The following is a 13,140-nucleotide window of genomic DNA, read 5'->3' as shown; positions in this document are numbered from 1 at the left end:
AAGGAAACGTCGAGGTTGAAGGTCTTACTGACAAAGACTGCTGGCTCGATCTGACGTTGTGTGGGTCAAAACACCAATGCTGCTCTCGAGGGTGCCAATGTCTTGCTTCTCACTAAAAATTCAAGAACAAATGAGAGGATTCAACGTCGTCCAATGCTTGTTGGCTGAGGTTGAGGAGTTGTACTTCAGGTTTGGGCCATCAAAAAAAAAAAAAAAACTTTAAATTTTTAATAAAAAATCTTTAAATTTTAAACTTAAAAAAGTCTAAAAATACCCTTAGAATATTCATTAAACTTTTTAAAGTTTAAGAGTATTTTTGAAATATCATTACAAATATAATGTTAAGGCCTAAACTGTAAACTTATAATAAATGTATTTTTTAAATTCTTTTATCTTTAAATTTAAAAATATTATTAAAAATTTTAAAAATTTAAAGATATTTTTAGACAAAATACTAATTTTAGAGCTATTTTTATTAATTTAGCCCTACTAAAGCTAATTTTTATTTAGGAAAAACAAAAAGGGGAAAGGGGAAAAAGGAAGAGATCTATTAGAAAAATGTCTCCAACTCTCGGGTGATTCTCGTGGCAGTTGGGAGTTCGCGTGGCTTTATATTTAAGAGCCCTTCAATAAACGCAGTGCAGAGCAGAGCATAAGAGGCCATGGAATCCTTCAAGAAAGCAACCATTTCCCTCTATTTCCTCCTGGTCCTCTTCGGCTTCTCAGAATCTTCTCGATCCATCCTTCCCCACCCACAGTCTCAGCCACAGCCTCATCAATCCTTCAAGATCAACAATACCCAGGTGAGCAATTGCGATTTGTTTTAACCCCAATTGTTCTTACGATCGAGACCGCGCCATTTTTTCCCCCAGAAAAATTGGGGGAAAAACCATCATGAATGTGTTAAACCGCTCAAATTAGAATCACCCATTTGTTCGTTTCGTAGAAATTTGCAGTGTGTGGTTTGATTTTCTGCTCTGGTGATGAATAATCGATGTGGGTTTTTGAGCTATTGGAGTAATTTTAGACTTAAGACTCGTGAACCCTTTTCTTGTTGTTGTTGTTTTGTGTTTGTATAGAATGCTAGGAGCTGTTCGTACACGGTGACGATTAAAACAAGCTGTGCATCACCTGTTTATACTCGAGACCAGATCAGTATTGCATTTGGGGATGCTTATGGCAATCAGGTATTTTCTCATTTTGGAATAGAATTTCACTCCCAATGTAAAATCAGTACTGTTCCATATTATCTTTTGTGATTTCTGTTGAACATTGTGTGTTTATGGTTAAGTATGAGCACTAGAAATCTTGGGATTGTCTGATGAACAGTGATCCAATTTCATCTAACTCAACCCCATACTCCTTGAAAACATGTTGACATTAGGCCTATAGTGTTTGATATTTAGTTTTTGACAATTAAGCATATAAACACTACTTATTCAAAATGAAATCACCATGAAATGAGTCTGTAGTACTCTCAATTATGTTTCTGCTTTTAAAGATTTGTGGTTTGTTGTAGGTAATGGATGGTGCTACTTTCGTAGTTGTTTGTGTTGGATTTGGGGTATTTTGTTGAGTTTAGTCCCTTTTATGGATATAGTTAATGGACTAAAAAGGATCAAAATAGCTGTTTCATTAATATTTAGGAAGAACAGAGATGAACACATATTTTGTTATCAAGATTTGTATGCAGGTTTAGAATGTTTCTGGAAAATCAAGCGAACTTTGATCTAAAAACTCAGAAATAGGAAATGACTAAACTAGTACTTTGATCGTACTATAATTTTTGCTTTGTAAGTTAATGCTTTAACGTCGTTCAACTTTATGTCATTTTTAAATGATGCTGATGTGGTTGACAACAAACGAGAGTAGTGCTCTCATTCCTGTAGTATAAGAAAGTTTCGGGGCACGACGCATAGTTTAGTTTTTGGGTTCTTCAACAGTTGATTTAATTCTTTTAGAGTTATTTTCTTCCTCATTTCCATTGTTCTCAAAATGCCTACTTGTTCATCAAACATTATGTGACTGATTAGGTATACATACCAAGGATTGACAATCCATCTTCAAGGGCATTCGAGCGCTGCTCTACAGACAAATACGACTTAAACGGACCGTGCACGTATCCGATATGCTACGTATACCTCTACAGGAGAGGATACGACGGATGGGTAGTGGACAAAGTAACCATCTATAGTTACTCTTCGAGAAGATCGGTTACGTACAACTACAAAGCGATGATCCCGAATGATGTATGGTTTGGTTTTAATTTCTGCTCTGGGTATCATCAAGCTGTGGGATCTACTGCAGCAATGTAAAAGGATTGAGTTGAAAATGTGAAGCTCTGAGTGTGAGCTATAAATGAAGTGTACCGGAACTGTTTGTTGGAAATGTCTGGGTAAAATAAAGTGATGACATCTTTTGTATTTTGGAAATGAGGTTTCTTTTCTTGTGGATTTAATTTCCCACCCTCTCTTCAATGGTGTAGCTCTTGCTGGTATTAAATTGAAACTTCTTGTATTTTGTAAGGATCATAAGCTATAATTTTTTAAGGAATACCAATCGGACAACATCAATCCGTGCATAGTTTAATGTCCATGATATCTATAGATAAAAATCTTTCCTATCGAAGCACTTGTAAGAGGCGCCTATGTAATAGTCCAAGGTTTCCACGTTTTTATAACAAATGTTTCATTCACATGAGGAATGCTTCATTTTTCTCTTCAACCAATGTGAGATCTTACAATTGGGCTCAACGTCCTCGTTAGCACATCTTCCAATGTAAGTCTACTATTGTCCGTTTTGGCTCAACGTCTTCGTTGGCACACAATCTTCCAATGTAAGCCCATTGTCTGCTTTGACTTGTTACCTACATCTATAGGGAGAAATTTCTACACATATGTAAGGAATGCTTTGTGTGTCGGCTTGCAAAGGTACGATCCAACAAAAAAAAAAAAAAATTCTTCAAACCATTGAGAGTTTAATATTGAACACGAAATTCAATTCATGCCTAATAGGTTAGCTATTAAAAAGGGATACCCATTTGGTTTACAAAAATTTAGAGCCGAGTCAACTCACTGTGTTGGCTCTTCCATTTTTCTCTCACAACGCGCCGCCAATGTGGCAACCGGCGGTTCTTCCACCATTTATAATCAAATGCGTGATTTATCTTTTATTTCGTAATAATAATAATAATTCACTTCTAATTCCAACGAGGATTTCCAATTTCATTTCTTCTTATTTCTCATATATATTAAATTAAATTCATATAAATTCAAGAATTAAACGCCGCAGGAAAACGAGGCTCCTTCATTCGGGATTGCCTTCTCGAGGATCGGCGGAGAGATTTTGAAGATAAAGCATAACCAGGGAGGAAGTTTCGCGCGAACAAAGAAAAAGGGCAATGGGGTGGATCGGAGAAACCATGGATTCCATCAAATCCCTTCAGATTCGTCAGGTTCTCTCCCAGGCCGTCAGTCTCGGTTCGTTCTCTCTTATCTCTCTCATATTCAAGCCTTTTGCAGCTGTTCTACGGATCTCGGTTCTTCTAGGGAGAAACGATATTCTGGGTCGTGATTGAAAGTTGAAATCTCGGCTCCTTTTTGCCGCTGTCGATCTTTAGATAATAGGAACTTCAAACCCAGCTGGTTTCACTGCAACTTTTATGCATAATTTACAATGGGATCGTCAAGGGTTTTAGTTTGTACCCTAATTTTGGATATCAATGAACAGAGTTTTGTGGTTCGGTTCAATTTGGTTTTCGAATTCTGTTTTCCCTATTAACGAGTAGAAAAGGGGGAAATCATTGTCATTTCCATTATAACGTTATCGATTCATTTTCGATCATATCATTAAAGATCTTGTTTAAGGAGTCCTTAGGTTTTGGGAGATTAGATAGTTACTTTAAGTTCACTGACTTTTGGTTTATGTTAGGCTCTGGAAGTTGATTTCTTGATATTGATCTCTTCAATTACAAATACGATGTTACCATTTCCTTTTTTTACCGATTCCAAGCTTATCCCATGAAGATATTATTGGAATAAATGGGATTACTGACCACTCTTGCTTGAGATTCACTGACTTTTCAAATCAAAGATGTTCTTGTTAACATCTATCATCGATGTTATGATGTTGTGATGGTTGAAAACGAGTCAGTTTTGAAATTTTTTTTCAGGCATGATTGTAACATCTGCACTCATAATATGGAAGGCATTAATGTGCATTACTGGAAGCGAGTCGCCCGTTGTTGTTGTTCTCTCTGGGAGCATGGAGCCAGGGTTTAAGAGGGTAAGATGATTTTTGCTGTGATGGATTTTCAAGTTTGCTTATGGAACAACCTTCATATACATTTCTACTTATCATCTTTAGTTGGTTCTATAACACTGTTAAGAATCCATGGCATTCTCGAGTTTATAATGTTTTATGATTCGAAACTTGTAGTTTATATGCATCAATTGGTGAAATGAAAAGATTAACCAATATTTTAACATACCAGTTCGAGTTCAATTTCAGTATCTAATTTTAATCATTCATATCATTTCAGGGGGACATCTTATTCTTACACATGAGTAAGGATCCTATCCGTGCAGGAGAGATTGTTGTCTTTAATGTCGATGTAAGCGGTGTACTCTGAAGGGGTTTAATACTTGCAATTTTCTTTCAAATATGCTTATATTTTATTTTCTTATTGTTACACTTTTGTGGCTTTGTTAATATTATGTTCTTGGTTGTCCTTTGTAGGGTCGTGAAATTCCAATCGTTCATCGTGTAATTAAGGTAAGCAACGATTGAACCAATCACGTCTCCTAAATATATTTGGAACTGGTTACACCATTTTCATTACCCTCCAAAAACCAGGGTATCAAATGGGGCCCTAGTAATCTAGTTTTTGGTTATGTTTGTCTGTAATCTAATTGCTTTCTCAGGTTCATGAGCGGCCAGATACGGGAGAAGTTGACGTTCTTACCAAAGGTAGCTTCTAATGGTTTATTGTACGTTTTAGAACACATATTCATTGTCCTGTTATATCGTAAAAGTATGGAGGTGACCTATTATCAGATATGCTCGATCAAAAGTTTACTAATCTCGCTATCTCCTGTTACCTTAAAGTATTCGGTACTCACCTTTCTCATATTTTCTTTTAGGGGATAATAACTATGGGGATGATAGGCTTTTATATGCTCAAGGCCAGCTTTGGCTTCAGCGGCATCATATCATGGGAAGAGCAGTCGGGTAAGAACTATGAACTTAGGGCTCGTTTCATAACATTCCTGTTTAATGTTTGATGTCTATGAACTACGAACTAAGATCATGTTTAATGTCTCGTTTGGTTCTCATTTTCTTTTTTCCATTGAAGTGTATAAATAGTAAATATGGCTAATGCTTGCGCGGTTTTCTTCAGGTTTTTACCTTATGTTGGTTGGGTGACTATTATTATGACCGAGAAACCGATAATTAAGGTTCGTAAATCTATATTTTGAAAGCTTTGTGGCCAATTTGAGCATACCTCAACTAATTAATGTTTGAATCTCCGGCTCACATATGGTTGAGTTCATAATTCTTTTTGAGAACTTTGTGAACATGGATTCCGATTATACGTTTTCTGGACGGCTAGCTACGGAATGGCACACTTACGTAATTGGATTAAAATCTTTGCATCTGCATTTGCTTGAAATGATAGTGGTTTTCATTGGAAGCAATTCTTCCCCTGCTGCCCATAAGCAATCATATTTGATGATGCATATGTTTGGCTGAAGAAAAGAGTAGAAAATAACTTTATGCTGTTTGTTGTTGCAGTATATTCTGATTGGAGCTTTGGGGCTTCTTGTCATAACTTCAAAGGACTAAGACCAAAGCAAAGTAGCGAAGTAGCGACGTAGCGAAGTTTAAGTATACAGACAGATTTCCACAAGTATTTTCCTTTCTATATTGAACGCCTAAGTTTTCTGATGTTAGCCATTTAACCTCATTTAGTCTTGGTTTTGTTTACTGTTCTTCTGCATATCAATGTTTGTGCATTTCTCAGGGAAAACTAGAACTACATTTGTATCACAAACTTGGTTCGCCTTGTATGCTCGCTATCGATTTGATGAGCTTATGTCTTGCAACTATGAACGCTTGAATTTTGGTTCTTATTAAGGGGTACTTGGTTGGTAGAATTGAAACTAGAACTAGAATGATCCATTGATTGTTACAAATGAAACCATTATGAGTTAGCTTAATGGTTAATAGGGGCTATGAAAATAATAGAAGGCTCGGAGTGAGAACGTTTTGCTTAGTTACAACTAGAGTGAGAGGACAAGAGAACCAATGAAAGCGAGGGGAGAAAGTGAGAACGAGAAAAACAACCAACCCACATCGGCATCCCAACCATCTAGATTGTGTTTGTGGTGAAGATGCTAGGAATCATGTCGAAAGGAATGCCTAAAAATCATGTGGAGGTAATGGGTGATGTAGATGTTTGCCCGCTCGCGAATGTTAGATCCTAACAATATACAATATACTGTCATTTGTCAGGATGAAGATGATGAAGTGGGTTGGTGCGTGAAAAGGAGAAGAGGAGGGTGTCGATGGGTTTTCTCGATGAGGGAGGCATTAGGTTTTTTCATCCTCTCACTCGGGTTGTGACTTAAGCAAAACGCCACCCATCTTTTGTTTGAGCCATGTTATTATTTTTTATTTTTTTTGTAGACAAAGTATGCATATTATATGTGTGACATATATTAAAATTTTATATATGTGAAAAGTTTCTTGTTTAATTAATATTAGTACACAAAATTATACAAAATTAAAAGTTGATTTCAAATTTTGAAAAGTTTTTTTAGTCTTAATTTTCAAATTTGTTTTAAAAAAGTCAACTTAATTAGTTTTTGCATTAAAATTGACAAAACGAAAATGATTTTCTTCGATATACGAGCGCGAATTGACCCCATAACCTCACGAGAGAGAGAGACCGTAACAAATTTCAGACCGCGGATCCCTTACGGCACACTTCTTCCGTTCTCCCATCACCAATCTCAATTCTTTCCACGGCAGTTCTTTTCTTTGATTCGCTCCATTTCCTCTTCTTCTTGAACAAATCTTTTTGTTTACATTAATCTTGGGATTGTTCAGTCTGTTATTGCATCACTGTTTATGCACGGATTAGTTCTCCAAGTGTTCTTCGAGTTTATTTCAGTGAATTTGAATTCTGGAAGAAATCACTTCTTCATTATTGAATTAGCAGCCGCTTCTCGGGTTTTCCAGTTTGTTATTGATGGGCAGTGGCTATTTTCTCAAGAACATGACTTAGATCTTGATTTTGATGGATGGGTATGTCTTTTCTTCTTGAGGAGACGCCTAGAACATGGTCTCTCTGCGACCCATTCGCAGATTCTTCCATGCTGGTACCGTCATTGCATCAGCAGAGACTTCTGCAGCTATATTGAATCAAGTTCAGACCTCGAAACCTGTCGAAGAACCTGCCCTCATAAAATTAAAAGCTGAACGGGACCCCGAAAAGCTGTTCCATCTGTTCAAAGCCAATGCGCACAATCGACTTGTGATTGAGAATCGATTTGCATTTGAAGATACCGTGTCTCGGCTGGCTGGGGCTCGTCGCTTTGATTACATTGAACATTTACTTGAGCATCAGAAGACACTTCCACAAGGACGCCGTGAAGGATTCATTATAAGAATCATAATGTTATATGGTAAGGCTGAGATGATCAAGCATGCTGTTGAGATACCTTTTATGATATGCACTTATATGGCTGCCATAGGACTGTGAAATCATTTAATGCTGTTCTTAAGATTTTGATGAAGACTCGTGATATAGGAGCCCTTGAGGCATTTTTAAGAGAAACTCCTGAAAAATTCAATATCGAGTTGGATATTATTTCTGTTAACATTGTTGTGAAGGGTTTTTGTGATATGGGTATTTTAAATAGAGCTTATCTTCTCATGTTAGAGATGGAGAAGTTGGGAATAAGACCAGATGTGGTTACATATACTACGTTAATTTCAGCTTTTTACAAGGTCAATCAATGCGAAATTAGTAATGGTCTGCGGAATCTAATGGTTTTGAGAGGTTGTTTGCCCAATCTTGCTTCTTTCAATGTGAGAATTCAATATTTGGTTGACAGGAGACGAGCTTGGGAGGCTAAAAAATTGATGAATGTGATGAAGAACATTGGGATTGTACCAGATGAGATTACTTACAATCTGGTAATGAAAGGTTTTTGCAGAGCTGGGTTTCTTGAAATGGCTAAAAGGGTTTATTCTGCTTTGCATGGGAGTGGATATAAACCAAATGTCAAAATCTATCAAACTATGATTCATTATCTGTGCAGAAGTGGGGATTTCAACCTGTCATATACAATGTGCAAAGATGCCATGAACAAGAATTGGTTTCCTAACATTGATACACTTCATTCAGTACTTAAAGCCCTCAAGAAGATGGGGCAGCCTGGGAAGGCTCAATTGATACTCACATTGGCTACCAAAAGGGTACCTCCTTTCACTACTTCTCAGTTGGAAGCTTTGAATACCACACTGGTCAATAGCTGAAGAGAGATTTGTAGATTGGTGCTAGACAAAAGTAACAGAAAGCTCAAAAGGAGCTCATATTCTTTCTTTACTTCTATTTGTAAATTGCAAAGCTAATTGGACACTGATTTTTTATGGGGTTATATCTTCAGAGACTTCTCTCTCGACGACAAAAACTTTCTTTTAGAGGCTCTCTCTTTCTTTATAGAATATAAATAAAACTAGAGCCCTGATCAAGCAACTAGTAGTCCTATCTATCTATCTCTCCAGACACAATATCCTGAGTATCCATATCGATCTCTACTAATTGGAAATGGGACTAGGTGAAGGGAAGTTTTATGGGAGAAAGGAGGAAAAGGTCGGTACAGCTAATAGCTAAAGGCTTGACTCAAACATATGGTCTCGATTACGAAGAAGAAGAGGTTCTGAATGGAGCCGCCGTCATTTACCATATTCTCTGTGAGTTACTGAGCAAGTCTCACCCTCTCACGCACATTAGGCACACATACCTGGGCTGTTCGTTTATTCATACATGTATGTGTGTACTATTTCTGTGCTGTTATGTGGATTATAAATTTGCTGGCCTTATGCCTCTTGAAAGCCATTGTCTGATTGAAGATTTCTGAATCTTTCTCTGTGTGCAAATCTATCATCTTGTTGTTCTCCCTTTAGATTACATGGAGAGCGTAATGTCTATGGAGCATGGGGAAGGTAGCATGTTGGTGGTGTGTTTTCCCGTTCGATTAATTGTCACCCGTGTCTATGGACTATGGGGAAGGCTCATTCTTTCTGCTCTGTTGGTCCAACAAGGTTTCTTAAGGTGAGAGGCTGTATTTGAGTTTTCAAGCAAGGAACTCGATACCGCCTCTTGTTCTTCTCTGATTCAATTTATGTTACTTGCAGCCGTTGATGGACTGATCATTGTTGCAGGACTTGGCAAAAGCTTTAGTTGGCATGCATCTCGAGAGGTTGGAGATGATCTCTCGAGTCTCAACCCATATCACCACAGCATTAGACAGAATGCAAGGAGGGAGAGAAAGACATCACCTCAAGTTATAAATGGAGCTGAAGAACATGCAGAAACAGTGGCTGTCTGTTCTGTGTCGTGAATGCTTGTTAGATCCTATATTTTTCACCTGCGATCTCTGTTCTTGGAAGAGCATGTTTTTGAATCTTGGGCGCCTATGTTTCTCTTGTCATGGATTCTGTTCTTGTCTGGTAACTATCCTGTGTAAAGGGGAAATGGAGATTACAGCACGAGTTTTCCATATTTTGTGATGCAAAAGGTATTCATAAGGGGAAATATTTTTTATTCATTCTTTCATTGCTGCTCATATCCGATAATAACAAAAATTAATAAAGGTATTCACAAGGGTTTCTTAGTGTTCATATCTGGTTCACGATTGTATTCTCGTTTGCCTCTGTTAGTATAAAAAATTTTAGTTAGAAGAACGTCCAAAAGGAATAATAAAAAATTTTAAGAGAAAAACATTTGAAAGTTGGATAAAAATAAACTTGAGAACAGATTTTAAAAGGGGTTCTCAAAGCATTTTAGGAAATAGAATTTGTAAGATTAAAAAGCAAGTTTTGACGCCCAATCCGTCGTCACGATTAGACCCATCTCTAAGCTCATAACCACACTCCCGTCGCCATTGGCGGAGCACTGCGAAATGGAGACAGTTCACCGATTCTCCTTTCGTCTCTTACCGTTCTCTCTCGCCGAAAGGTGTCTGAAGCCTTCTTCAGCCACACCCAGATTTCGAAATCTCATTTGCGGACCCACTTCTTCATCGAATCACATTCCCAAGTTCATTCCGGCCCGGAAATCGTACAGTTCGTCCTTTTCTCCAATTGCGAAGGCTGGTTGGTTTCTGGGTCTCGGAGACAAAAACAAAACTAGTTTACCCAAGATTGTGAACGCTGGAGACCCAGTTCTGCACGAACCCGCTCGTGAAGTTGATCCGAAGGAAATAGGGTCCGATAAGATTCAGAAGATTATCGACGATATGGTTGTGGCCATGAGGAACGCTCCTGGAGTGGGTCTTGCAGCTACCCAGATTGGAATTCCATTAAGGGTTAGTCAAAATTTCTTGTGGCTCTAATTCTTACTCTGTTTTCCGATTATCTCTTTGCTCTATGAGATGGAAATGTGAGATTTGGTAGCTGAAATGGTGCTTCATTTCTTCATTGTGTTCTTGAGTTTTGCTAACTGTGAAATGTCACTGAAAACCTTGGAGTTTGCTGTAGATAATTGTTTTGGAAGACACGAAAGAATATATCAGTTATGCACCCAAGGAGGAGATCAAAGCACAAGATAGGCGACCTTTTGATCTTCTGGTATGGTTATGTATTCATGAGAAAGCAAATTAATTCTGTATCCGTGTTTTTTATGTGCACCAATTTTCCCTTCACAAATGCTTAGTTCCATTGAGTCAGGTGATCATAAACCCAAAGCTAAAAAGTAAAAGCAACAAGACTGCACTGTTTTTTGAAGGTTGCCTAAGGTAAGGTGCATATTTTCAATTTTCTCCTCTCTTCTCTCAGAAATCCTCTTTTGTATAATTATTACTCCCTCCCCGAAAACTTATATGCAGCTTGTGTTGTCTTTTGCTTGTATGTCATGTAGCAATGCTTTTGATCTCTTCACCTTCTTTTCAAACTTTCTTCTCAAATCGGGGCCAGAGGCTTGAGCATACATTGCCTCAAATCATAGCGACGCTGATACGAATTGGCTTGACTCACTTGGTGTTGGCAAGTGAATGTTACACAATCACATAATCCGCTGCAAAAAAAAGTGCGATTGTGACAAGTGCTCATCGATATTAGGTAGAATTAAGCTAAGGTCATATTTTAGGGAAGTATTAGGGTGAATTGTTGTAAATAGAGAGGGTGGGAATGGGTGAAAGGAGAGAAGCTTTTAGATGTTTAGGCTTGAGTGAGAGTGGTCAAGAGCGGAGAGGGGACGTTCCAGATACTTGGGTTATCTTGTAGCTTTTATGTACCCGCTTAAGTCCACCTAGCAAATATTGTCTTATTTGGGCTTTTCCTTTCGGATTTCCTCTCAAGGTTTTTAAAACGCGTCTTCGAGGGGAGGTTTCCACGCCCTTATAAAGAATGCTTCGTTCTCCTCTCCAACCAATGTGGAATCTCACCATAACCGTGTAGCTAACGGCGATACGTAATGAGTCAAAGTAGACAATATTTGCTAGTGGTGGACTTAAGCCGTTACATTTTATCTTTTAATTTTCAATATCATTTTGATTCTGTTTGGGTTGTTTCATTGTTATGGCTTCTTTTTTCATGGTATGCTCTCAAGTTTCAACTTGCTTATTTGTCAATATCATTCTGGTTGATGTGAGTGTATAAAAGCTGCAACTTTCTTGCTCTTTTCAAAGTTGTCCCTTTTAATAGATTGTTTCCGGTCATGGTTGAATCTGAAGTGTATTCTTTACTATCATTGGTGAAACTGGTGTTGTTTTCTCAAGGATTTCTTCATCTGCTTGTGGATCTTCTTCCTTGTGATCCATCATTAATTTCTTCATTCTTTTTCCTTGTAGTGTTGATGGATTTAGAGCAGTGGTGGAGCGCCATCTTGACGTCGAGGTAGTCGGTCTTGATCGATATGGAAATCATATCAAGGTGGATGCTTCAGGTTGGCAGGCTCGGATCTTACAGCACGAATGTGATCATTTGGAGGGAACTCTTTATGTCGACAAGATGGTGCCTCGAACATTCAGAACAGCTGAAAATTTGACGTTGCCTCTTGCTGAGGGTTGCCCCAAGCTCGGAGTCTGCTAGCTACGCCGGGATTGATGTTAGCCCCAAGTTCGTGGATGGATCGATAAATTATGAAACGGAAAAGAGGGAAAGAAGGAGATTGATCTTTCATTTCACTGCTTACACTACATTCAAGTAAGTTTTGGTTGTGTTGAATTGAATAGTTTACTTTCTAATTGATCTATGTCTCTGCATGTTGTGGGAAATGGAAACAAGAGCTTTTCAATAGCTTCGGTCGCTTAAATCGCTTAAAGATATAGATCTTCTAGATCCCAGATCGGTTGGACAAGAGAGCGAAGTAGCCCAAACTCATTGCTAGCAAATATTATTATCCGTTTTGACCCGTTACATATTACTATTAGTCTCACGATTTTAAAATGTGTCTATTAGTAAGAGGTTTTCGTTTCGGAGCGGGTGATATGTAATGGGCCAGTCCGCATATCAAAATTGGACCACAATCCTCCCTATTCAATTTGTTTCAAAAACCAAAGCGATCTCCACTAAAATGCCTCAAATTTTGGTTATTTTATTGGTAATGAAATTAAAAATAATTTTATGAAAATTTAAATGTGAAAATTGTGGAGATAATTTAAACGAACTTCTAAAATTAATATTCTTAGAAATTAAGGTATGTCAAAAGTCAACTAATAAAACCATCAAGTTTTGAAGCCACCAAACCACTCAAAATAAAAGATTAACATAATTATTTTTTTGTGAAGATATAAAAATAAAATTGTTACAGAACCATACACATTATTAGCAAAGGGCATAGAGAATAATATTAGATGAAGCTACAAGGTTAGATGTGACAGCTGAGGTGACATATGTTAATCTCCTTGG

At 37.6% G+C, this 13,140-nt stretch overlaps 4 protein-coding genes across 4 annotated transcripts; all 4 read left to right on the top strand.

Moving 5' to 3' along the window:
- Positions 1 to 523: 523 nt before the first annotated feature.
- LOC111493367 (embryo-specific protein ATS3B-like) lies at positions 524 to 2,477 on the top strand. The gene is made up of 3 exons (XM_023143050.1): positions 524 to 803; positions 1,080 to 1,187; positions 2,034 to 2,477. Exons 1-3 carry the CDS (start codon positions 663 to 665, stop codon positions 2,313 to 2,315), a joined length of 531 nt encoding a protein of 176 aa, XP_022998818.1. The 5' UTR covers positions 524 to 662; the 3' UTR covers positions 2,316 to 2,477.
- A 732-nt stretch (positions 2,478 to 3,209) lies between these two features.
- Positions 3,210 to 6,105, top strand: LOC111493366 (signal peptidase complex catalytic subunit SEC11A-like). The gene is made up of 8 exons (XM_023143049.1): positions 3,210 to 3,479; positions 4,172 to 4,284; positions 4,541 to 4,612; positions 4,738 to 4,773; positions 4,923 to 4,968; positions 5,142 to 5,229; positions 5,399 to 5,456; positions 5,794 to 6,105. The coding sequence occupies exons 1-8, from the start codon at positions 3,401 to 3,403 to the stop codon at positions 5,842 to 5,844; spliced, it is 543 nt and encodes a 180-aa protein (XP_022998817.1). The 5' UTR covers positions 3,210 to 3,400; the 3' UTR covers positions 5,845 to 6,105.
- Positions 6,106 to 6,926: 821 nt separating this feature from the next.
- LOC111493273 (pentatricopeptide repeat-containing protein At1g80150, mitochondrial-like) lies at positions 6,927 to 9,912 on the top strand. The gene is given in 4 exon segments (XM_023142920.1): positions 6,927 to 7,173; positions 7,205 to 7,717; positions 7,720 to 8,597; positions 8,700 to 9,912. Coding segments are annotated over 2 exon segments (1,200 nt in total). The 5' UTR covers positions 6,927 to 7,173; positions 7,205 to 7,342; the 3' UTR covers positions 8,545 to 8,597; positions 8,700 to 9,912.
- Positions 9,913 to 10,089: 177 nt separating this feature from the next.
- LOC111493439 (peptide deformylase 1A, chloroplastic) lies at positions 10,090 to 12,589 on the top strand. Its single transcript, XM_023143152.1, has 4 exons — positions 10,090 to 10,598; positions 10,771 to 10,860; positions 10,960 to 11,027; positions 12,081 to 12,589. Exons 1-4 carry the CDS (start codon positions 10,194 to 10,196, stop codon positions 12,319 to 12,321), a joined length of 804 nt encoding a protein of 267 aa, XP_022998920.1. The 5' UTR covers positions 10,090 to 10,193; the 3' UTR covers positions 12,322 to 12,589.
- The last annotated feature ends 551 nt before the right edge of the window (positions 12,590 to 13,140 follow it).

Source organism: Cucurbita maxima, unplaced genomic scaffold (assembly GCF_002738345.1).
Source record: "Cucurbita maxima cultivar Rimu unplaced genomic scaffold, Cmax_1.0 Cma_Scf00018, whole genome shotgun sequence".
Lineage (NCBI taxonomy): Eukaryota > Viridiplantae > Streptophyta > Magnoliopsida > Cucurbitales > Cucurbitaceae > Cucurbita > Cucurbita maxima.
Note: the sequence above shows the minus strand (reverse complement) of the source record. Positions and strands in the feature narration are given on the sequence as shown.